General features: G+C 48.3%; 1 protein-coding gene across 2 annotated transcripts in view; it reads right to left on the bottom strand.

The window, feature by feature from the left end:
- The window catches only part of LOC140730168 (stathmin-4-like), a 29,080-nt gene extending 9,596 nt beyond the window's left edge, over nt 1-19,484 (bottom strand). For both annotated transcript variants that reach the window (XM_073050293.1, XM_073050294.1), the window contains exons 1-2: nt 19,394-19,484; nt 2,292-2,497 (exon numbers count right to left, since the gene is read on the bottom strand). In XM_073050293.1, coding sequence (XP_072906394.1) covers nt 2,292-2,497; nt 19,394-19,475 — 288 coding nt within the window. In that variant the 5' untranslated portion in view covers nt 19,476-19,484. The remainder of the gene's footprint in view (nt 1-2,291; nt 2,498-19,393) is intronic.
- Nucleotides 19,485-24,372: the final 4,888 nt, after the last annotated feature.

The following is a 24,372-nucleotide window of genomic DNA, read 5'->3' as shown; positions in this document are numbered from 1 at the left end:
TGTCTGATTCCTGACACTTGTCAGTGTCCGTGTGTCTGATTCCTGACCCTCGTCAGTGTCCGTGTGTCTGTCGTCTGACCCTCGTCGGTGTCCGTGTGTCTGATTCCTGACCCTCGTCGGTGTCCGTGTGTCTGATGTCTGACCCTCGTCGGTGTTCGCGTGTCTGATTCCTGACCCTTGTCAGTGTCCGTGTGTCTGATTCCTGACCCTCGTCAGTGTCCGTGTGTCTGTCGTCTGACCCTCGTCGGTGTCCGTGTGTCTGATTCCTGACCCTCGTCGGTGTCCGTGTGTCTGATGTCTGACCCTCGTCGGTGTTCGCGTGTCTGATTCCTGACCCTCGTCGGTGTCCGTGTGTCTGTCGTCTGACCCTCGTCGGTGTCCATGTGTCTGATTCCTGACCCTCGTCGGTGTCCGTGTGTCTGATGTCTGACCCTCGTCGGTGTTCGCGTGTCTGATTCCTGACCCTCGTCGGTGTCCGCGTGTCTCATTCCTGACCCTCGTCAGTGTCCGTGTGTCTGACGTCTGACCCTCGTCCGTGTCCGGGTGTCTGATTCCTAACCCTCGTCAGTGTCCGGGTGTCTGATTCCTGACCCTCGTCAGTGTCCGCGTGTCTGATGTCTGACCCTCGTCAGTGTCCGTGTGTCTGATTCCTGACCCTCGTCAGTGTCCGCGTGTCTGATGTCTGACCCTCGTCAGTGTTCTCGTGTCTGATTCCTGACCCTTGTCAGTGTCCGTGCGACTGACGTCTGACACTCGTCAATGTCTGTATGTCTGACGTCTGACCCTCGTCAGTGTCCATGTGTCTGACGTCTGACCCTCGTCAGTGTCCGTGTGTCTGATTCCTGACCCTCGTCAGTGTCCGCGTGTCTGATTCCTGACCCTCGTCAGTGTCCGTGTGTCTGTCGTCTGACCCTCGTCAGTGTCCGTGTGTCTGATTCCTGACCCTCGTCAGTGTCCGCGTGTCTGTCGTCTGACCCTCGTCAGTGTCCGTGTGTCTGTCGTCTGACCCTCGTCAGTGTCCGTGTGTCTGACGTCTGACCCTCGTCAGTGTCCGTGTGTCTGTCGTCTGACCATCGTCAGTGTCCGTGTGTCTGATTCCTGACCCTCGTCAGTGTCCGTGTGTCTGATTCCTGACCCTCGTTAGTGTCCGCGTGTCTGTCGTCTGACCTTCGTCAGTGTCCGTGTGTCTGTCGTCTGACCCTCGTCAGTGTCCGTGTGTCTGATTCCTGACCCTCGTCAGTGTCTGTGTGTCTGTCGTCTGACCCTCGTCAGTGTCCGTGTGTCTGATTCCTGACCCTCGTCAGTGTCCGTGTGACTGATGTCTGACCCTCGTCAGTGTCCGCGTGACTGATGTCTGACCCTCGTCAGTGTCCGCGTGTCTGATTCCTGACCCTCGTCAGTGTCCGCGTGTCTGATTCCTGACCCTCGTTAGTGTCCGTGTGTCTGATTCCTGACCCTCGTCAGTGTCCGTGTGACTGATGTCTGACCCTCGTCAGTGTCCGCGTGTCTGATTCCTGACCCTCGTCAGTGTCCGTGTGACTGATGTCTGACCCTCGTCAGTGTCCGTGTGTCTGATTCCTGACCCTCGTCAGTGTCCGTGTGACTGATGTCTGACCCTCGTCAGTGTCCGTGTGTCTGATTTCTGACCCTCGTCAATGTCCGAATGTCTGATGTCTGACCCTCGTCAGTGTCCGTGTGTCTGATTCCTGACCCTCATCAGTGTCCGCGTGTCTGATTCCTGACCCTCGTCAGTGTCCGTGTGTCTGTCGTCTGACCCTCGTCAGTGTCTGTATGTCTGATTCCTGACCCTCGTCAGTGTCCGCGTGTCTGATGTCTGACCCTCGTCAGTGTCCGTGTGTCTGATTCCTGACCCTCGTCAGTGTCCGTGTGTCTGATTCCTGACCCTCGTCAGTGTCCACGTGTCTGATGTCTGACCCTCGTCAGTGTCCGTGTGTCTGATGTCTGACCCTCGTCAGTGTCCGAATGTCTGATGTCTGACCCTCGTCAGTGTCCGAATGTCTGATGTCTGACCCTCGTCAGTGTCCGTGTGTCTGATTCCTGACCCTCGTCAGTGTCCGCGTGTCTGATGTCTGACCCTCGTCAGTGTCCGTGTGTCTGATTCCTGACCCTCGTCAGTGTCTGTGTGTTTGGTGCCTGTCCCCTGTCAGTGTCCGTGTGTTTGGTGCCTGTCCCCTGTCATTGTCTGAGTGTCTCCCTCACTTGTCTCAGTCAGTTTTCGATCCCTGGTCAGTGCTCCTTTGATCAGTTGCTCCATGTGACTGGGTTCCTACCTTCCTTCTTTCTTCAGCCGCCTCCAGTTTCTTCTGGATCTCCTCCAGGGATGGATCTCGCTTTTTCGGGAGCACGGTATGGAATTCCGGGACCCCCTCAAAGGAAGGCGGCTTCAGGATGACCTCGAAGGAGAGGCCAGATGCCCTCTTGTTCAGCTCTTTCACCTCCATGTCAGAGATGAAACACCAGTTCTGGTCAGCTGGATCTGCAAGCACAACAAACAGTGGTCAGGTAAGTTACTGCAGGACGGCATGCAATTCGCTCCATCAATCCTGTCCCACCACACCTCAGACCCACTGTCTGCCCTTCAGCACCAGCCCATCATAGTTCAGACAGGGAGCTCTACGTGTTCTATCAATCCGTGCTTTCTGCATGGAAGGGTGCGGATACTCTGCATGGAAGGGTCTGGATACTCTGCAGGGAAGGGTGAGGATACTCTGCAGGGAAGGGTGAGGATACTCTGCAGGGAAGGGTGAGGATACTCTGCATGGAAGGGTGTGGATACTCTGCATGGAAGGGTCCGGATACTCTGCAGGGAAGGGTGAGGATACTCTGCAGGGAAGGGTGAGGATACTCTGCAGGGAATGGTGCGGATACTCTGCAGGGAAGGGTGAGGATACTCTGCAGGGAAGGGTGAGGATACTCTGCATGGAAGGGTGCGGATACTCTGCAGGGAATGGTGCGGATACTCTGCAGGGAAGGGTGAGGATACTCTGCAGGGAAGGGTGAGTTTACTCTGCAGGGAAGGGTGCGGATACTCTGCAGGGAGGGGTGCGGATACTCTGCAGAGGGTGCGGATACTCTGCATGGAAGGGTGCGGATACTCTGCATGGAAGGGTGCGGATACTCTGCATGGAAGGGTGCGGATACTCTGCAGAGAATGGTGCTGATACTCTGCAGGGAAGGGTGCGGATACTCTGCAGGGAGGGGTGCGGATACTCTGCAGAGGGTGCGGATACTCTGCATGGAAGGGTGCGGATACTCTGCAGGGAAGGGTGCGGATACTCTGCAGAGAATGGTGCTGATACTCTGCAGGGAAGGGTGAGGATACTCTGCAGGGAAGGGTGAGTTTACTCTGCAGGGAAGGGTGCGGATACTCTGCAGGGAGGGGTGCGGATACTCTGCAGAGGGTGCGGATACTCTGCATGGAAGGGTGCGGATACTCTGCAGGGAAGGGTGTGGATGTGGTTCAGCTGGATGCTGCCTGGATTAGAGGGTACTGGCTGTAACGATGTTGGACAAACTTGGTCATTTTCTCTGGAGTAGCAGAAGTTTATAAGAATCAGAGTTAAGTTTATTATCACTGACATATATTCTGAAATTTGCTGCTTTGTGGCAGCAGTACAATATATAAATATAAATAAATAATGCAAAAGGCGAGCAAAGTCGTTTCGTGGTGTTCACGGACTGTCCAGACATCTGATTGTGGAGGGGAAAAGCTGTTCCTAACATGATGACTGTCACCGATAGAGATCAGAGGCAAAACTGGGGTAGAAATTGTAGTTCTAACGGGAGCGAGGGAAGCTCAAAGCGCTTGTGTGGGGCCATTTATTTTTAAAATACAGAGATTTGTGGATGCCGGGAGCTGACTGCCCGGGTGGTGATGGAGGCAGACAAGTTAATAGTGTTTAAGAGAACTTCAGACACATAAATGAACATTCAAGGAATGAAGGGGTGAAGGTAGATGCGGTTAGTTGAATTTGGCATCATGGTCGGCAGAGGATTTGTGGGCTGAGTGGTTTGTTCCTGTGCTGTAATGTTCTATGGCTCTTTGACACAAGGGCTAGTGGCTTGTTCCTGGAGGGATCTTCCCTGTGACCAATCCCTCTCCCACACAGTCCAAACCCTTCACTAGTTCCCCCTTTCCCAATGCTGGAAATACCCCATTTCTCTTTTCTGTCATTTCTTTGTAATCAACTCCGCAGTCCAACCCTCTCATTTAACCCCTGTCTCCTTGAGGACCCCTGCTTCTACCCATACTACCCTGTCCATCTTAGTGATATCAGCCAACCTGGACAATCAGGTAACTACGAGGCATTTACACTAAATCACATCTTGTGTGCACATTTGATGTGAAACCCTGCTTTGTAAAAGACAAAATGCTGGAGAAACTCAGCAGGTCTGGCAGCATCTGTGGAGATGAATAAGCAATCGACGTTTCAGGCCAAGACACTTATCAAGACTCCATTTATTCCCCTCTGTAAATGTGCCTGACCTGCTGAGTTCCTCCAGTGTTTAGTGTGGGTTGTTCTGGATTTCCAGCATCTGCAGAATCCCATGTGTGTACGATACGCGGACTGTTCGTTCCTCTCCACAGATGCTGCCTGACCTGCTGAGTTCCTCCAGCATTTTGTGTGGGTTGTTCTGGATTTCCAGCATCTGAAGGTTCTTTCATATTCTGCTTTGCTGTTATGAAAACTGTCAATCTGGGCAATGGTTTCTTAGCCCAGAGATCAACACTATACCCTCAGTATTATACATAAACTATTATATACATATAACTATTATACATATATATACTATTACACATACATAAAACCAAATGAAACAATGTTCCTCCAGACCTAGTGCACTCACAAAACTTGTATCACACAGCACATAAACCAAAATATTACCATCAATACAGTGCTGTGCAAAAGTCACAGGTACATGTAAAATAATTCTACAATTGTGAAGATGATTTTAAAGATAATGAAATGAAAAGTTTATAAATATCAAAAACAAAGTACTAAAAAGTAAAAAAAACATAAATCAAATCAATATTTGCCTTTAAACTTGCATCAATTCTCATAGGTATAGCAAAATCGGCTGGTAGGTTTATCCAAACATCTTGGGGAACTTCAAAGTTGAAAAGTTTGAAGTTCAAAGTAAATTTATTATCAAAGTACATATATGTCACCATATAGATCCCTGAGATTCATTTTCTTGCAGGCATTCTGTATAAATCCATAACTGAATAATCACCATAATGGAGTGTAATGCGTACATCTTTGGTATCCAGATGTTCCAGGGTTAAATGAGGAGCCAATGAGATGGCATCTGTGTAGACCTGTTGTGTCAGGGTTGAGCAAACTAATGGGCCTGAAGGTAGACAAGTCCCCTGGTCCTGATGGGATGCATCCCAGGGTGCTGAAGGGATTGGCAGAGGTTATAGTAGACACGTTGGTATTTATTTATCAAAACTCTCTGGACTCTGGGCAGGTCCCAACGAATTGGAAGACAGCAAATGTCACGCCACTTTTTTTTAAAAGGATGTAGGCAAAAGGTGGGCAACTATAGGCCATTCAGCTTAACATCTGTAGTCGGGAAAATGCTTGAAGCTGTCATTAAGGAAGAAATAGTGAAACATTTAGAAAGGAGTGGTTCCATTAGACAGATGCAGCATGGGTTCAGAAAGTGCAGGTCCTGTTTGACAAACTGACTGGAGTTCTTTGAGGACATAATGAGTACAGTGGATAGAGGGAACAGGTGGATGTTGTATACTTGGATTTCCAGAAGGCATTCGATAAGGTGCCACACAAGAGACTTATAAATAAGATACAGATGCATGGATTCAGAGGAACTGTATTGGCTTGGATAGTGGATTGGTTAAGGCAGAGAGTTGGTATAAATGGGTGTTTCTCCGGTTGGCAGTCAGTGGTGAGTGGGGTGCCGTAGGGGTTGGTGCTGGGCCCGCAGCTGTTTACCATTTACATTGATGATTTGGAAGAGCGGACTGAGTGTAGCGTAGCAAATTTGCTGATGACACTTAACTGAGTGGAAAAGCAAATTGTGCAGAGGATGTGGAGAGTCTGCATTGGGATATAGATAGGTTGAGTGAGTGGGCCAAGGTCTGGCAGATCGAATACAACTTTGGTAAATGTGAGATCATCTACTTTGGAAGGAGTAATAGAAGAGCAGATTATTATTTAAATAGTGAAAGATTGCAGCATGCTGTTGTGCAGAGGGACTTGGGAATGCTTGTTCATGAATTGCAAAAGTTGGCTTGCAGGTATAACAGGTTATTAAGAAGGCAAACAGAATGTTGGCCTTCATTGCTAGAGGGATTGAATTCGAGAGCAGGGAGGTCACGCTGCAACTGTACAGGGTACTGGTGAGGCCGCACCTGGAGTACTGTGTGCAGTTCTGGTCTCCTTACTTGAGGAAGGATATACTGGTTTTGGAGACGGTGCAGAGGAGATTCACCAGGTTGATTCCAGCGATGAGGGGGTTAACCTATGAGGAGAGATTGAGTTGCCTGGGACTATACTGTCTGGAATTCAGAAGAATGAGTGGGAATCGTATAGAAACATACAAAATTTTGAAAGGGATAGATAAGATAGAAGTAGGAAAGTTGTTTCCATTGGTAGGTGAGACTAGAACTAGGGAATATTACCTCAAGGTTCAGGGAGAAGATTTAGGATGGAGATGAGGAGAAACTGTTTTCCCCAGAGAGTGGTGAATCTGTGGAATTCTCTGCCCAGGGAAGCAGTTGCGGCTTCTTCACTGAATATATTTAAGAAACAGTTAGATAGGTTTTTACGTAGTAGGGGAATTAAGGGTTATGGGGAAAAGGCAGGTAGATGGAGCTGAGTTTACGGACAGATCAGCCATCATCTTATTGAATGGAGGGGCAGGCTCGATGGGCCGGATGGCCGACTCCTGCTCGTGTTTCTTATGTTCTTATTGGAGCAGTTCCAAGTTGTTTGTCAGACAGGGATTGACATATTTTATCACCAACCTCTCAAAACACTAGACACTAGAAGACTACAGCACAGTACAGGCCCTTCAGCCCTCGATGTTATGCTGACCCATAGATTCCTAAAAAAAGTATTAAACCCACACTGCTCAAAACACAACACTGTGATGTAAGTTCTACTGGATTTCAATCATTGAGACAGGTTACCGGTATAACTGAAGCCTGCTGGAAGTAGGTGGGCACTACACACTGCCGAAGCGAGAGGTTAAAGATCTCAGTGAACACTCCAGCTGGCTGATGAGCACAGGTCATTAATACTCGGTCAGGCACCCCATCTGGGCTGAATGGTTTTTGTGAGCTCACCCTGCTGAAGGCAGAGTCCGAGATCACAGCATCATCAGGGAGTTTGTGATGGTTCATCAGGTTCTGATGATCAAGCTGGGCACGGACGGCATTGAGCTCATCTGGAAGTGAAGCCCCATTGTTGCCTCTATCACTTGATTTCACTTTAAAAGAGGCGATAGCGTTTAAGCTCTGCCACAACTGTCGAGCATCCTTCACTGATTCAGGTTTAGTCCGGATCTGAAACTCTACCCATGGGATGGATTTGCAGGGATCGAACCTGGACCTCTTGATCACCAGACCTGAATGCTTCTGATCTGATTCTCAGCAGATTTCACATCTCATGGTTCATCCAGGGCTTCTGAATGAGAGGATTCTGTGGGGACACACTTGTCAACAACTGTTTAAAGTCCATGAAAACCAGATCCACAGATGAGTCCTCGACCATGGCCCAATCCACCGCCTCGAAGCACCACTGTAGCCGCCCCTCTGCCACAGTTCCTAAGACCATAGACCAGAAGACATACGAGCAGAAATAGGCCATTTGGCCCATTGATTCTACTCCGCTATTTCATCATCGCTCAACCAAATTTCCTTTCAGCCCCAATCACCTGCCTTCTCCCCATATCTCTTCATGGCCTGACCATTCAAAAATCTATCAACCTCACCCTTAAATATACATAAAGACTTGACCTCCACAGATGCCTGTGGCAAAGAATTCCACAGATTCACACTCTCTGGCTGATGAAATTCCTCCTCATCTCCATTCTAAAAGGACAGCCCTCTATTCTGAGGCTGTGCCCTCTGGGTCATAGACTCTCCCACCATAGGAAACGTCCTCTCCACATCCACTCTATCTGTGTCCTCTGGTCCTAGACTCCCCCACTATAGGAAACATCCTCTCCACATCCACTCTATCCATGCCCTCTGGTCCTAGACTCTCCCACCATAGGAAACATCCTCTCCACATCCACTCTATCTGTCTCCTCTGGTCCTAGACTCTCCCACTATCGGAAACATCCTCTCCACATCCACTCTATCTGTGTCCTCTGGTCCGAGACTCACACACTACAGGAAACGTCCTCTCCACATCTACTCTATCTGTATCCTCTGGTCCCAGACTGCCCCACTATAGGAAACATCCTCTCCACATCCACTCTATCTGTGTCCTCTGGTCCTAGAGTCCCCCACTATAGGAAACATCCACTCCACATCCACTCTATCGGTGTCCTCTGGTCCAAGACTCACCCACTACAGGAAACGTCCTCTCCACATCCACTCTATCTGTATCCTCAGGTCCTAGAATCCCCCACTATAGGAAACATCCTCTCCACATCCACTCTATCTGTGTCCTCTGGTCCTAGACTCCCCCACCATAGGAAACATCCTCTCCACATCCACTCTATCTGTATCCTCTGGTCCTAGACTCCCCCACTATAGGAAACATCCTCTCCACATCCCCTCTATCTGTATCCTCTGGTCCCAGACTCCCCCACTATAGGAAACATCCTCTCCACATCCACTCTATCCGTGCCCTCTGGTCCTAGACTCTCCCACCATAGGAAAAATCCTCTCCACATCCACTCTATCTGTGTCCTCTGGTCCTAGACTCCCCCACTACAGGAAACATCCTCTCCACATTCACTCTATCTGTGTCCTCTGGTCCTAGACTCCCCCACTATAGGAAACATCCTCTCCACATCCACTCTATCTGTGTCCTCTGGTCCGAGACTCACACACTACAGGAAACGTCCTCTCCACATCTACTCTATCTGTATCCTCTGGTCCCAGACTCCCCCACTATAGGAAACAACCTCTCCACATCCACTCTATCTGTGCCCTCTGGGTCCTAGACTCTCCCACTATAGGAAACATCCTCTCCGCATCCACTCTATCTGTATCCTCTGGTCCTAGACTCCCCCACTATAGGAAACATCCTCTCCACATCCACTCTATCTGTATCCTCTGGTCCTAGACTCCCCCACTATAGGAAACATCCTCTCCACATCCACTCTATCTGTGTCCTCTGGTCCCAGACTCCCCCACTATAGGAAACATCCTCTCCACATCCACTTTATCTGTGTCCTCTGGTCCTAGACTCCCCCACTATAGGAAACATCCTCTCCACATCCACTCTATCTGTGTCCTCTGGTCCGTGACTCACCCACTACAGGAAACGTCCTCTCCACATCCACTCTATCTGTATCCTCTGGTCCTAGAATCCCCCACTATAGGAAACATCCTCTCCACAACCACTCTATCTGTGTCCTCTGGTCCTGGACTCCCCCACCATAGGAAACATCCTCTCCACATCCACTCTATCTGTATTCTCTGGTCCGAGACTCCCCCACTATAGGAAACATCCTCTCCACATCCACTCTATCTGTATCCTCTGGTCCCAGACTCCCCCACTATAGGAAACATCCTCTCCACATCCACTCTATCTGTATCCTCTGGTCCTAGACTCTCCCACAATAGGAAACGTCCTCTCCACATCCACTCTATCTGTATCCTCTGGTCCTAGAATCCCCCACTATAGGAAACATCCTCTCCACAACCACTCTATCTGTGTCCTCTGGTCCTGGACTCCCCCACCATAGGAAACATCCTCTCCACATCCACTCTATCTGTATCCTCTGGTCCTAGACTCCCCCACTATAGGAAACATCCTCTCCACATCCACTCTATCTGTATCCTCTGGTCCTAGACTCCCCCACTATAGGAAACATCCTCTCCACATCCACTCTATCCGTGCCCTCTGGTCCTAGACTCTCCCACCATAGGAAACATCCTCTCCACATCCACTCTATCTGTGTCCGCTGGTCCTAGACTCCCCCACTATAGGAAACATCCTCTCCACATCCACTCTATCTGTATCCTCTGGTCCCAGACTCCCCCACTATAGGAAACATCCTCTCCACATCCACTCTATCTGTATCCTCTGGTCCTAGACTCTCCCACAATAGGAAACGTCCTCTCCACATCCACTCTATCTGTATCCTCTGGTCCTAGAATCCCCCACTATAGGAAACATCCTCTCCACAACCACTCTATCTGTGTCCTCTGGTCCTGGACTCCCCCACCATAGGAAACATCCTCTCCACATCCACTCTATCTGTATCCTCTGGTCCTAGACTCCCCCACTATAGGAAACATCCTCTCCACATCCACTCTATCTGTATCCTCTGGTCCTAGACTCCCCCACCATAGGAAACATCCTCTCCACATCCACTCTATCTGTGTCCGCTGGTCCTAGACTCTCCCACCATAGGAAACATCCTCTCCACATCCACTCTATCTGTGTCCTCTGGTCCTAGACTCCCCCACTACAGGAAACATCCTCTCCACATTCACTCTATCTGTGTCCTCTGGTCCTAGACTCCCCCACTATAGGAAACATCCTCTCCACATCCACTCTATCTGTGTCCTCTGGTCCGAGACTCACACACTACAGGAAACGTCCTCTCCACATCTACTCTATCTGTATCCTCTGGTCCCAGACTCCCCCACTATAGGAAACAACCTCTCCACATCCACTCTATCTGTGCCCTCTGGGTCCTAGACTCTCCCACTATAGGAAACATCCTCTCTGCATCCACTCTATCTGTATCCTCTGGTCCTAGACTCCCCCACTATAGGAAACATCCTCTCCACATCCACTCTATCTGTATCCTCTGGTCCTAGACTCCCCCACTATAGGAAACATCCTCTCCACATCCACTCTATCTGTGTCCTCTGGTCCTAGACTCCCCCACTACAGGAAACATCCTCTCCACATTCACTCTATCTGTGTCCTCTGTTCCTAGACTCCCCCACTATAGGAAACATCCTCTCCACATCCACTCTATCTGTGTCCTCTGGACCGAGACTCACACACTACAGGAAACATCCTCTCCACATCTACTCTATCTGTATCCTTTGGTCCTAGACTCTCGCACCATAGGAAACGTCCTCTCCACATCCACTCTATCTGTATCCTCTGGTCCTAGACTCCCCCACTATAGGAAACATCCTCTCCACATCCACTCTATCTGTATCCTCTGGTCCCATACTCCCCCACTATAGGAAACATCCTCTCCACATCCACTCTATCTGTATCCTCTGGTCCTAGACTCTCCCAGCATAGGAAACGTCCTCTCCACATCCACTCTATCTGTATCCTCTGGTCCTAGACTCCCCCACTATAGGAAACATCCTCTCCACATCCACTCTATCTGTATCCTCTGGTCCCAGACTCCCCCACTATAGGAAACATCCTCTCCACATCCATTCTATCTGTATCCTCTGGTCCTAGACTCTCCCACCATAGGAAACATCCTCTTCACATCCACTCTATCTGTGTCCTCTGGTTCTAGACTCCCCCACTACAGGAAACATCCTCTCCACATCCACTCTATCTGTGTCCTCTGGTCCTAGACTCCCCCACTACAGGAAACATCCTGTCCACATCCACTCTATCTGTGTCCTCTGGTCCTAGACTCCCCCACTACAGGAAACATCCTCTCCACATCCACTCTATCTGTGTCCTCTGGTCCTAGACTCCCCCACTACAGGAAACATCCTCTCCACATCCACTCTATCTGTGCCCTCTGGTCCTAGACTCCCCCACTATAGGAAACATCCTCTCCACATCCACTCTATCTGTGTCCTCTGGTCCTAGACTCCCCCACTACAGGAAACATCCTCTCCACATCCACTCTATCTGTGTCCTCTGGTCCTAGTCTCCCCCACTACAGGAAACATCCTCTCCACAGCCACTCTATCTGTGTCCTCTGGTCCTAGACTCCCCCACTACAGGAAACATCCTCTCCACATCCACTCTATCTGTGTCCTCTGGTCCTAGACTCCCCCACTACAGGAAACATCCTCTCCACATCCACTCTATCAGTGTCCTCTGGTCCTAGACTCCCCCACTACAGGAAACATCCTCTCCACATCCACTCTATCTGTGTCCTCTGGTCCTAGACTCCCCCACTATAGGAAACATCCTCTCCACATCCACTCTATCTGTATCCTCTGGTCCTAGACTCCCCCACTACAGGAAACATCCTCTCCACATCCACTCTATCTGTATCCTCTGGTCCTAGACTCCCCCACTACAGGAAACATCCTCTCCACATCCACTCTATCTGTATCCTCTGGTCCTAGACTCCCCCACTACAGGAAACATCCTCTCCACATCCATGCCTTTGAGGCCTTTCACCATTCAATAGGTTTCAATGAGGTCACCCCTCATTCTCTGAATTCCAGTGAATACAGGCCCAGAGTCATCAAATGCTCTTCATATCTTGGGATCATTTTCGTGAACCCCCTTTGAACCCTCTGCAGTTTCAGCACATCCTTTTAAGATCAGGGGCCCAAACTGCTTTCAATATTCTATGAGCCCTCGCCAGTGCTTTATAATGTTTCAGTATTACATCCTTGCTTTTATGTTCTAGTCCTCTTGAAATGAATGCTAACATTGCATTTACCTTCCTCACCACAGACTCAACTGCAAATTAGCCTTTGGGGAATCGTGCACAAGAACTCCTAAGTCCCTTTGCGCTTCAGTTTTTTGTATTTTCTCTCCATTTAGAAAATAGTCAACTCTTCCATTTCTTTCCGTGGCCCGGTCAGCAGTGAGGAGCTTTCTCGCAGGTCAGCGGTGATCGAGCCCTGTGGGTGTTTGGTGAAAGGGCCTGCTTCCGCATTGTTGGCAATGGCCGGTAGTGAGAGTGGGAGTGTCAGGCTTCGGCTCGGAAAAAGCATTGTGCTGCTTAAGTTGTCCAGGTAAGTTTCTGTTAAGCTTCCTTTTTCTCTCACTTTGTTAGGGGCACAGTGTAGCTTAAGTGGCCATTGAGCGTTCTTCATGCTGGAAGCTGGAGTACTGGGAGACCCAGGGAATTACAGTGGCTGCAGCTCCTTGAAGACTCTTTTGGGGATCTGGAGCAGCAGCTGGATGACCTTTGGCTTTTTTACATTACACGAGGGGGCACAGTTTTCAGGTGCGTGGAAGTTGGTACAAAATGGATGTCAGAGTTAAGTTTTTCACACAGACAGTGGTGGGTGTGTGGAATTCACTGCCAGTGATGGTGGTAGAGGCAGAAACAATAGGGTATTTTAAGAGACTGTTAGATAGGTACATGGAGCTTAGTAAAATAGAAGGCTGTGTGGTAGGGAAACTCAAGGCAATTTCTAGAGTAGGTTATGTGGTCAGCACAACATTGTGGGCTGAAGGTTCTACGTACAGGAGAGTGAGGAGATAATCAGAGTTACAGGGAAGTTGCAGGAGCTGGGTAGCTGGGTGACTGTCAGAAGGAAAAGTGGGAAGGTGAATAGGAAGTGAGTGCAGAGCACCCCTGTGGCCATTCCCCTCAGTATTAAGTATGCCATTTTTGATACTGTTGTGGGGGATGACCCCCCCAGGTGAGTGCCATACAGACTGGGTTACTGGCACTGGGCATGGGTGCTGCAGAAGGGAAAGAGGGAGAAGAGGGGAGCAGTAGTGATAGGGGAAATCAGTAGTCAGAGGAACAGGCAGGAGATACTGTGGATGTGAACGGAACGCCTGGATGGTATGTTGCCTCCCAGGTGCCAGGGTCAGGGTCTTATTGGATCGAGCCCACAACATTTTGGAGAGGGAGGGAGAGCAGTCAGATGTCTTGGTACATATTGGTACCAATGACATAGGAAGGAAAAACAATGAGGTCTGAAAAGAGAATTCAGAGAGCTAGGTTGAAAGCTGAGAAGCAGGAACCCCCGCGTAGTAATTTCTGGATTGCTACCTGTGGCACCTGCCAATGAGGGTAGAAACAGGATGAATTGGCAGATAAATGAGTGGCTGAGAAGCTGGTGCAGGGGCCAGGGCTTCAGACTCTTGGATCATTGGGATCTCTTCTGGGGGACGTATGACCTGTTCAAAAGTGACGGGTTGCACCTGAACCCGAGGGGGACCGATATTCTCACGGGCAGGTTTGTTAGAGCTGTTGGGGAGGGTTTAAACTAATCTGGAAGGGGGGTGGGAACCGGAGTGAAGGGACTCAGGATAGGACGGATGGTAAAAAAGCAAAGATAGCCGGCAGTCAGACTGTCAGGAAGGGCAGGCAGGTAATGGGACAAAATTGCAGCCAACAGAGTGAGTATCAGTGCATTAGGGATGCAGAATCAAAAAAGGTAGCAAGTACAGTACACAAAGTGTTATATCTCAATGCATGGAGTATAAGAAATAAGGTGGATGATCTTGTTGCAATATTACAGATTTCCAGGTATGATATTGTGGCCATCACTGAATCGTGGCTGAAGGATGGTTGTAGTAGGGAGCTGAATGTCCAAGGTTACACGTTGTATCGGAAGGATAGGAAGGTCGGCAGAGGGTGTGTTATGGCCCTACTGGTAAAGAATGGCATCAAATCAGTAGAAAGATACGACATTGGATCAGGAGATCTGGAGTTGGGTTGAGTTAAGAAACTGTAAGGGTAAAAGGACCCTGATGGTAGTTATACACAGGCCTCCCAACAGTAGCTGGGAGGTGGAGCACAGGTTACAACAGGAAATAGAAAAGGTGAGTCTAAAGGGCAATGTTGTGTTAGTCATGGGATATTTTAAATTGCGGATAGATTGGAAAAATGAGGCTGGTAATGGATCTCAAGAGGATGAGTTTGTTTGTCATTGAGCCCACTAGGGTGGATAATACTGGATTGAGTGTTATGTAATGAACTGGAGGCAATTAGGGAGCTCAAGGTAAAAGAACCCTTAGGAACCAGTGATTGCAATATGATTGAGTTCAACTTGAAATTAGATAGGAGAAGGTAAAGTCTGATGTAGCAATATTTCAGTGGAGTAAGGGAAATTACAGTGGTATGAGAGAGGAGTTGGTCAAAGTAAATTGGAAGGAGCTGTTGTCAGGGATGTCAGCAGAGCAGCAATGGAATGCGTTTCTGGGAAAAATAAGAGAAGTCCAGGATAGATGTATTCCAAAAATGAAGAATTACTCAAGTAGCAAAATAGTATATTGCGGCTGGCAAGGGAAGTCAAAAAAGCAAAAAATACAACAAAGCTAAAATAGCAGGAAGTTAGAGGATTAGAAAGCTTTCAAAAACCTGCAGAAAGCAACTAAAAGAATCATTAGGAAGGAAAAGATGAAATATGAAAGCAAGCTAGCAAACAATATCAAGGTGGATTGAAAAAGCTTTTTCAAGTATGTTAAAAAATAAAAAAAAGAGATGAGAGTGGATATTGAACCGCTAGAAAATGAAGCAGGAGAAATAATAACAGGGAACAAGGAGATGGCTGGTGAACTAAACGAGTATTTTGCGTCAGTCTTCACTGTGGAAGACACTAACAGTGTTCCAGACATTGAAGGGTGTGAAGGAAGAGAAGTGGGCGCAGTTACTGTTACAAAGCAGAAGGTGCTCAAAAAGCTGAAAGACCCATGGATACATAAGTCACCCGGGCCAGATGAACTGCACCTTAAGTGTTCTGAAAGACATAGCAGTGGAGATTGTGGATCATTAGAAATTATCTTTCAATAATCATTGGACTCTGGCATGTTCTGGAGGACTGGAAAATTGCAAGTGTCACTCCACTCTTTAAAAAGGAAGGAGGCAGCAGAAAGGAAATTATAGTTCAGTTAGCCTGACCTCAGTGGTTGGGAACATGTTGGAGTCAATTATAAAGGAAGAGGTTATACAGATTCAGGGCAGGATGGGACAAAGTCAGATGGTTTCCTTAAGGGAAAATCTTGCCTGTCAAACCTGTTGGAATTCTTTGAGGTTATTACACATAAAGGGGATGCAGTGGATCCCCTAAGTACAAAAGCATAGTCCATGAGGCTGCTTACCATGTTTAGAGCCCGTGGTATTGCAGGAAAATTACTAAGATGGTTAGAGCATTGGCTGATTGGTAAGAGGCAATGAGTGGACTGCCAGTGAGTAGTGCTGTTCTGTTGAGGTCAGTGTTGGGACTGCTTCATGGATTTGTTGCCGTTTGGAGATGATACAAATTTGGTGGAGGGGCAGGTAGTGTTGAGGAAACAGGTAGGCTGCAGAAGGACTTGGACAGATTCGGAGAATGGACAAGAAAGTGGCAAATGAAATACAATGTTGGAAATGCATGGTCGTGTACTTACTAGAAGAAATAAATGTGCAGACTATTTTCTAAAAGGGAGAAAATCCAAAAGTCTGGGATGCCAAAGGACCTTGGGAGTCCTTGTGCAGAACAACTAAAGGTTAACTTGATGGTGAAGAAGGCAAATGCAATGTTAGCATTTATTTCAAGAGGTCTAGAATACAAGAGAAGGGATGTGATGCTGAGGCTTTATAGGCACTGGTGAGGCCTCACCTTGAATACTGTGAACAGCTTTGGGCCTCTCGTCTGAGAATATATGTGCTTGCATTGGGAAGGGTTCAGGGGAGGTTCACAAGCATGATTCCAGGAATGAAAGGGTTATCAACCGAGGAACGTTTGATGGCTCTGGGCCTGTACTCGATGGAATTTAGAAGGATTACGGGGGGTGGTGGGGGAATCTCATTGAAACATTTTGTACATTGAAATCTACAGAGTAGATTTACCCTTGCTTTTCCTTACCTCTATCCACAATAATTCAACACCTTCCAACCCTATGCCACCTCTTTCTAATGATTTGATTTCATTTTTTACCAACAAAACAATGACACCTCCTTTGCCTTCCTTTTGATGCAATGTGTATCCTTGGACATTAAGCTCCCAGATATAATTTCCTCTTAGCCATCACTCAGTGATGCCTACAACCTGCCAATCTGCAACTGTGCTGCAAGTTCATCTACCTTACTCCATATACTGCGCACCTTCAGTCCTGTTTCCACCCTTTTTGATTTTGTCGCACCATGCTCAACCTTTTGATTCCTGATTTTGTCTGAGGTCTGACCAACATCTGCCTCCACAACCTCTCCACTAACTGTTCTGGCACTCTGGTTCCCATCCCCCTGTGACTCTGGTTTAAACCCCACCGTGCAGCATTAACAAACTTTCTCGCTAGAATATTAACCCCCTTCAGTTACGGTGCAAACTGTCCATTCTGAACAAGTCCCACCTTCCCTGGAAGAGAGCCCAATGATCCAATAATCTTGTGCCCTCACTCCTACACCAACTCCTTCACCACATATCATATCACCTGCATAATCTTCCTAGTTCTGTCCTCACTAACACATGGCATGGGTAGCAATCCTGAGATCACAACCCCGGGGGTCCTGCCCTTTAACTTAACACCTAACTCCCTGAACTCCCTTTGCAGAACCTCTTCATGCATCCACCCATGTCAGTGGATCCTCCCACTTAAGAATGTGACTCAATCCAAAATATCCTTGACCCTGGCACCCAGGAGGCAAGATACCATCTGGGCATCTCGTTCTCACCCACAGGACCTCCTGTCCATTCCCCTAACGAATGGATTCCCTATCACCATAGTGTGCATCTCCTCCCCTTTTCCCTTCTGAGTCACAGAGAGACTCGGTGCCAGAGAGCTGACCACTGTGACTTTCCTCAGTGAGGTAAGTCCGCACCCCCCCCCCCCATCGACAGTATTCAAACGTGTTGTTGAGGAGGATGGCCACATGGGCACTGCCGCAGGCTTTGGCTGTCTTGCTTTTGTCTCTCTGGGTATTCCCAGACAGTCTTGATGGTGTTGAGATGAGGGTTCTGTGGATACCATATCATCTGCTGCGGAATTCCTTGTTCTTCTTTTGAATGAAGATTGCTGAGGCCATTGTCCTGCTGCAGAATGAAATTGGGACAGATCAGATGCCTCCCTAATGGGATTCCATGATGGATGAGAATCTTCTTCAACTTCTCAGCATTGAGAAGTTCTGACCAGATCACCAATTCCATTTGCAGAAATGCAGCCCCAAACCTGCAGGGAAGCTTTGCTGCGCTCCACTGTTGGCTGCAGACACTCATCCTTGTAGCGATCTCCGGCTCTTCTACAGACAAGCTGCCTCCTGTTTCAGCCAAAGCTTTCCAATGTGGTCTCGTCAGTCCAGAGACTTGCTGCCATTGTTCAGCACCCCAATACTTGTGTTTTGTGCGTATGCAAGTCTCTTGGCTTTGTTTCCACTGGAGAAATGGCTTTGTGGGAGCAGCTCTTCCTTGAAGACCACTTCTGACAAAACTTCTCCGGACTGTAGAGGGGTGTAGTTGAGTTCCAGTGAGTTCACAGCTGATAGCAGTGCTGGCCTTCCAATTTAGAAAGGGACACGAGTTAGATGTTTCTCTCATCCACTGCACTTAGTTTCCAGGCTGACCACTGCGTTTCTGATCCTCAACCTTGCTGCTTTTTTGTGCATCTTTAGAAGAGATTAGATAGCACACGTTGAAACTCCTGTCTGCTGGGAAATTTCTGCCTGGGAGAGGCCTTGCTGATGCAGGATGTCCATCACAGCAGAGTGCTATGCTCACTCTTGCCATGGTGTAAGAATTGATGATTTGAAGGTTAAACTGTCACATCTGCTTCACCCTCATATTTTAGTTTGTTTATCTTTCGCCCAATTTGATTCCTTCTACACCCGTTTCTGTTAATCAGTTTAGTTCGTTTAACTCATTATGTCATTGACCATCTGTGTTTGATCACGCACTGGCCTATATACCTACAAAGTCGTTAAGTTTTTATTTTTAAAAGATGGTCTATCACTTAATGTTACTTTCTTTAAGGAAATACAAAGATTTCTCTGTAACATTTAAGTTTTTTTGGAAAATGAGTGTTTGGAAATCTAAAGTTTGTTATTTTTACTAATGCAGAAGACAAATATTAAACATCTAATTCAAAATTATTTTCAAAACCTAGGGTGCACAAGACTTTTGCACAGTAGTGTAAGTTAATTAAATATAATTGAAAATGCACATGAAGCGCACAGCACAGGTAAACGGTGAAGTTGGACAAGATGCTGACTGGATGAGAAAGCATGTGCTATGGATGCACTGTCAGAGTGGACTCCCATCACCCCTTCCCTCCCCGTGGGGACAAACCGCAGCTCAAACACACCAGCAGCGCGAATGTTCCCCCCCCCCAGCACAAACACTGCCCCAGTATGGATGCTGCCCCCCCAGGGGGAACGCATTCCCAGTGCTCACCATCAAATTTGTAGAGGGTTCTGCTGCGTGGCTCTGGGTTGAAACAGGAACAAAACATGTTGAAGAGGGGTAATTCCTTCATCTTCTTCTTGTAGGCTGGAAAGGAAAGGAAGATCAGACACTGAAGAATATGCCCTCTGCCCTTAGAACCACACACACAGGTTTTGTTTTAGTAGAGTACAGGCCCTTCAGCTCCCGTTGTTGGACTGGCCCTTTAACCTACTCTAAAATCAATCGAACTATTCCCTCCTGCATAACCCTCCATTTTTCTTTTTAATCATCCACGTGCCTATTTTAGAGTTTCTTAAATGTCCCTAATGTATCTGCCTCTATCACCACCCCAGCAGGGCATTCCACACACTCAGCACTCTCTGTGTAAAATATCTATTTCTGACATCCCCCCTATACTTTCCTCCAATCATCTTAAAATTATGCTCCCTCATATTAACCATTTCCACCCTGAGTAAAGGGTGTCCATAACATCAACCCTCTCATTATCCTGTACACCTATAACAAGTCACCTCTCATCTTCCTTTGGTCAAAGGAAAAGCCCAGCCTGCTCAGTTCCCTGGTGAATCTATGGAATTCATTGTCACAGATGACTTCGGAGTACAAATCATTGGGTATATTTAAAGCGGAGGTTGAAAGTTTCTCGATTAGTCAAGATGTCAAAGGTTATGGGGAGAAGGCATGAGAATGGTAATGAATCAGCCACGATGGAATAGCAGAGCAGACTCGATGGGCCAAATGGATTAATTCTGCTCCTCCGTCGTACGGTCTTAGGTAAACAGTAAAGTGAAAGATCACAACAAGATAGGCTGTGAGAGCAAGTGACCATTGTATCAGACTAGGGCACCATTGAAAAAACAGTGGGATAGAAACTGCCCTTGAGCTTGGTGGGATGTGTTTTCAGGCTTTTGTATCTTCTGCCCACTGGGAGAGGGGATTTGAGAATGTCTGGGGTGGGTGTAGTCTCTGATTAGGTGAGACTGTATCTTCTGCCCACTGGGAGAGGGGATTTGAGAATGTCTGGGGTGGGTGTAGTCTCTGATTAGGTGAGACTGTATCTTCTGCCCACTGGGAGAGGGGATTTGAGAACGTCTGGGGTGGGTGTAGTCTCTGATTAGGTGAGACTGTATCTCCTGCCCACTGGGAGAGGGGATTTGAGAATGTCTGGGGTGGGTGTAGTCTCTAATTAGGTGAGACTCTATCTTCTGCCCACTGGGAGAGGGGATTTGAGAATGTCTGGCATGGGTGTAGTCTCTGATTAGGTGAGACTGTATCTTCTATCCACTGGGAGAGGGGATTTGAGAATGTCTGGGGCGGGTGTAGTCTCTGATTAGGTGAGACTGTATCTTCTGCCCACTGGGAGAGGGGATTTGAGAATGTCTGGCATGGGTGTAGTCTCTGATTAGGTGAGACTGTATCTTCTATCCACTGGGAGAGGGGATTTGAGAATGTCTGGCATGGGTGTAGTCTCTGATTAGGTGAGACTGTATCTCCTGCCCACTGGGAGAGGGGATTTGAGAATGTCTGGGGTGGGTGTAGTCTCTGATTAGGTGAGACTGTATCTTCTACCCATTGGGAGAGGGGATTTGAGAATGTCTGGGGTGGGTGTAGTCTCTGATTAGGTGAGACTGTATCTTCTGCCCACTGGGAGAGGGGATTTGAGAATGTCTGGGGTGGGTGTAGTCTCTAATTAGGTGAGACTGTATCTTCTATCCACTGGGAGAGGGGATTTGAGAATGTCTGGGGTGGGTGTAGTCTCTGATTAGGTGAGACTGTATCTTCTATCCACTGGGAGAGGGGATTTGAGAATGTCTGGGGTGGGTGTAGTCTCTGATTAGGTGAGACTGTATCTACAGCCCACTGGGAGAGGGGATTTGAGAATGTCTGGGGTGGGTGTAGTCTCTGATTAGGTGAGACTGTATCTTCTGCCCACTGGGACAGGGGATTTGAGAATGTCTGGGGTGGGTGTAGTCTCTGATTAGGTGAGACTGTATCTTCTATCCACTGGGAGAGGGGATTTGAGAATGTCTGGGGTGGGTGTAGTCTCTGATTAGGTGAGACTGTATCTTCTGCCCACTGGGAGAGGGGATTTGAGAATGTCTGGGGTGGGTGTAGTCTCTGATTAGGTCAGACTGTATCTTCTGCCCACTGGGAGAGGGGATTTGAGAATGTCTGGGGTGGGTGTAGTCTCTGATTAGGTCAGACTGTATCTTCTGCCCACTGGGACAGGGGATTTGAGAATGTCTGGGGTGGGTGTAGTCTCTGAGTAGGTGAGACTGTATCTTCTGCCCACTGGGAGAGTGGATTTGAGAATGTCTGGGGTGGGTGTAGTCTCTGATTAGGTGAGACTGTATCTTCTGCCCACTGGGACAGGGGATTTGAGAATGTCTGGGGTGGGTGTAGTCTCTGATTAGGTGAGACTGTATCTTCTGCCAACTGGGAGAGGGGATTTGAGAATGTCTGGGGTGGGTGTAGTCTCTGATTTGGTGAGACTGTATATTCTGCCCACTGGGAGAGTGGATTTGAGAATGTCTGGGGTGGGTGTAGTCTCTGATTAGGTGAGACTGTACTTCTGCCCACTGGGACAGGGGATTTGAGAATGTCTGGGGTGGGTGTAGTCTCTGATTAGGTGAGACTGTATCTTCTGCCCACTGGGAGAGGGGATTTGAGAATGTCTGGGGTGGGTGTAGTCTCTGATTTGGTGAGACTGTATATTCTGCCCACTGGGACAGGGGATTTGAGAATGTCTGGGGTGAGTGTAGTCTCTGATTAGGTGAGACTGTATCTTCTGCCCACTGGGAGAGGGGATTTGAGAATGTCTGGGGTGGGTGTAGTCTCTGATTTGGTGAGACTGTATATTCTGCCCACTGGGACAGGGGATTTGAGAATGTCTGGGGTGGGTGTAGTCTCTGATTAGGTGAGACTGTATCTTCTGCCCACTGGGAGAGGGGATTTGAGAATGTCTCGGGTGGGTGTAGTCTCTGATTAGGTGAGACTGTATCTCCTGCCCACTGGGAGAGGGGATTTGAGAATGTCTGGGGTGGGTGTAGTCTCTGATTAGGTGAGACTGTATCTTCTACCCATTGGGAGAGGGGATTTGAGAATGTCTGGGGTGGGTGTAGTCTCTGATTAGGTGAGACTGTATCTTCTGCCCACTGGGAGAGGGGATTTGAGAATGTCTGGGGTGGGTGTAGTCTCTAATTAGGTGAGACTGTATCTTCTATCCACTGGGAGAGGGGATTTGAGAATGTCTGGGGTGGGTGTAGTCTCTGATTAGGTGAGACTGTATCTTCTATCCACTGGGAGAGGGGATTTGAGAATGTCTGGGGTGGGTGTAGTCTCTGATTAGGTGAGACTGTATCTACAGCCCACTGGGAGAGGGGATTTGAGAATGTCTGGGGTGGGTGTAGTCTCTGATTAGGTGAGACTGTATCATCTGCCCACTGGGACAGGGGATTTGAGAATGTCTGGGGTGGGTGTAGTCTCTGATTAGGTGAGACTGTATCTTCTATCCATTGGGAGAGGGGATTTGAGAATGTCTGGGGTGGGTGTAGTCTCTGATTAGGTGAGACTGTATCTTCTGCCCACTGGGAGAGGGGATTTGAGAATGTCTGGGGTGGGTGTAGTCTCTGATTAGGTCAGACTGTATCTTCTGCCCACTGGGAGAGGGGATTTGAGAATGTCTGGGGTGGGTGTAGTCTCTGATTAGGTCAGACTGTATCTTCTGCCCACTGGGACAGGGGATTTGAGAATGTCTGGGGTGGGTGTAGTCTCTGATTAGGTGAGAATGTATCTTCTGCCCACTGGGACAGGGGATTTGAGAATGTCTGGGGTGGGTGTAGTCTCTGAGTAGGTGAGACTGTATCTTCTGCCCACTGGGAGAGTGGATTTGAGAATGTCTGGGGTGGGTGTAGTCTCTGATTAGGTGAGACTGTACTTCTGCCCACTGGGACAGGGGATTTGAGAATGTCTGGGGTGGGTGTAGTCTCTGATTAGGTGAGACTGTATCTTCTGCCCACTGGGAGAGGGGATTTGAGAATGTCTGGGGTGGGTGTAGTCTCTGATTTGGTGAGACTGTATATTCTGCCCACTGGGACAGGGGATTTGAGAATGTCTGGGGTGGGTGTAGTCTCTGATTAGGTGAGACTGTATCTTCTGCCCACTGGGAGAGGGGATTTGAGAATGTCTGGGGTGGGTGTAGTCTCTGATTTGGTGAGACTGTATATTCTGCCCACTGGGACAGGGGATTTGAGAATGTCTGGGGTGGGTGTAGTCTCTGATTAGGTGAGACTGTATCTTCTGCCCACTGGGAGAGGGAATTTGAGAATGTCTGGCATGGGTGTAGTCTCTGATTAGGTGAGACTGTATCTCCTGCCCACTGGGAGAGGGGATTTGAGAATGTCTGGGGTGGGTGTAGTCTCTGATTAGGTGAGACTGTATCTTCTACCCATTGGGAGAGGGGATTTGAGAATGTCTGGGGTGGGTGTAGTCTCTGATTAGGTGAGACTGTATCTTCTGCCCACTGGGAGAGGGGATTTGAGAATGTCTGGGGTGGGTGTAGTCTCTAATTAGGTGAGACTGTATCTTCTATCCACTGGGAGAGGGGATTTGAGAATGTCTGGGGTGGGTTTAGTCTCTGATTAGGTGAGACTGTATCTTCTATCCACTGGGAGAGGGGATTTGAGAATGTCTGGGGTGGGTGTAGTCTCTGATTAGGTGTGACTGTATCTACAGCCCACTGGGAGAGGGGATTTGAGAATGTCTGGGGTGGGTGTAGTCTCTGATTAGGTGAGACTGTATCTTCTGCCCACTGGGACAGGGGATTTGAGAATGTCTGGGGTGGGTGTAGTCTCTGATTAGGTGAGACTGTATCTTCTATCCACTGGGAGAGGGGATTTGAGAATGTCTGGGGTGGGTGTAGTCTCTGATTAGGTGAGACTGTATCTTCTGCCCACTGGGAGAGGGGATTT

Source organism: Hemitrygon akajei, chromosome 7 (assembly GCF_048418815.1).
Source record: "Hemitrygon akajei chromosome 7, sHemAka1.3, whole genome shotgun sequence".
NCBI classification, from domain to species: Eukaryota; Metazoa; Chordata; class Chondrichthyes; order Myliobatiformes; family Dasyatidae; genus Hemitrygon; species Hemitrygon akajei.
This window is presented reverse-complemented; position numbering and strand designations above follow the sequence as displayed.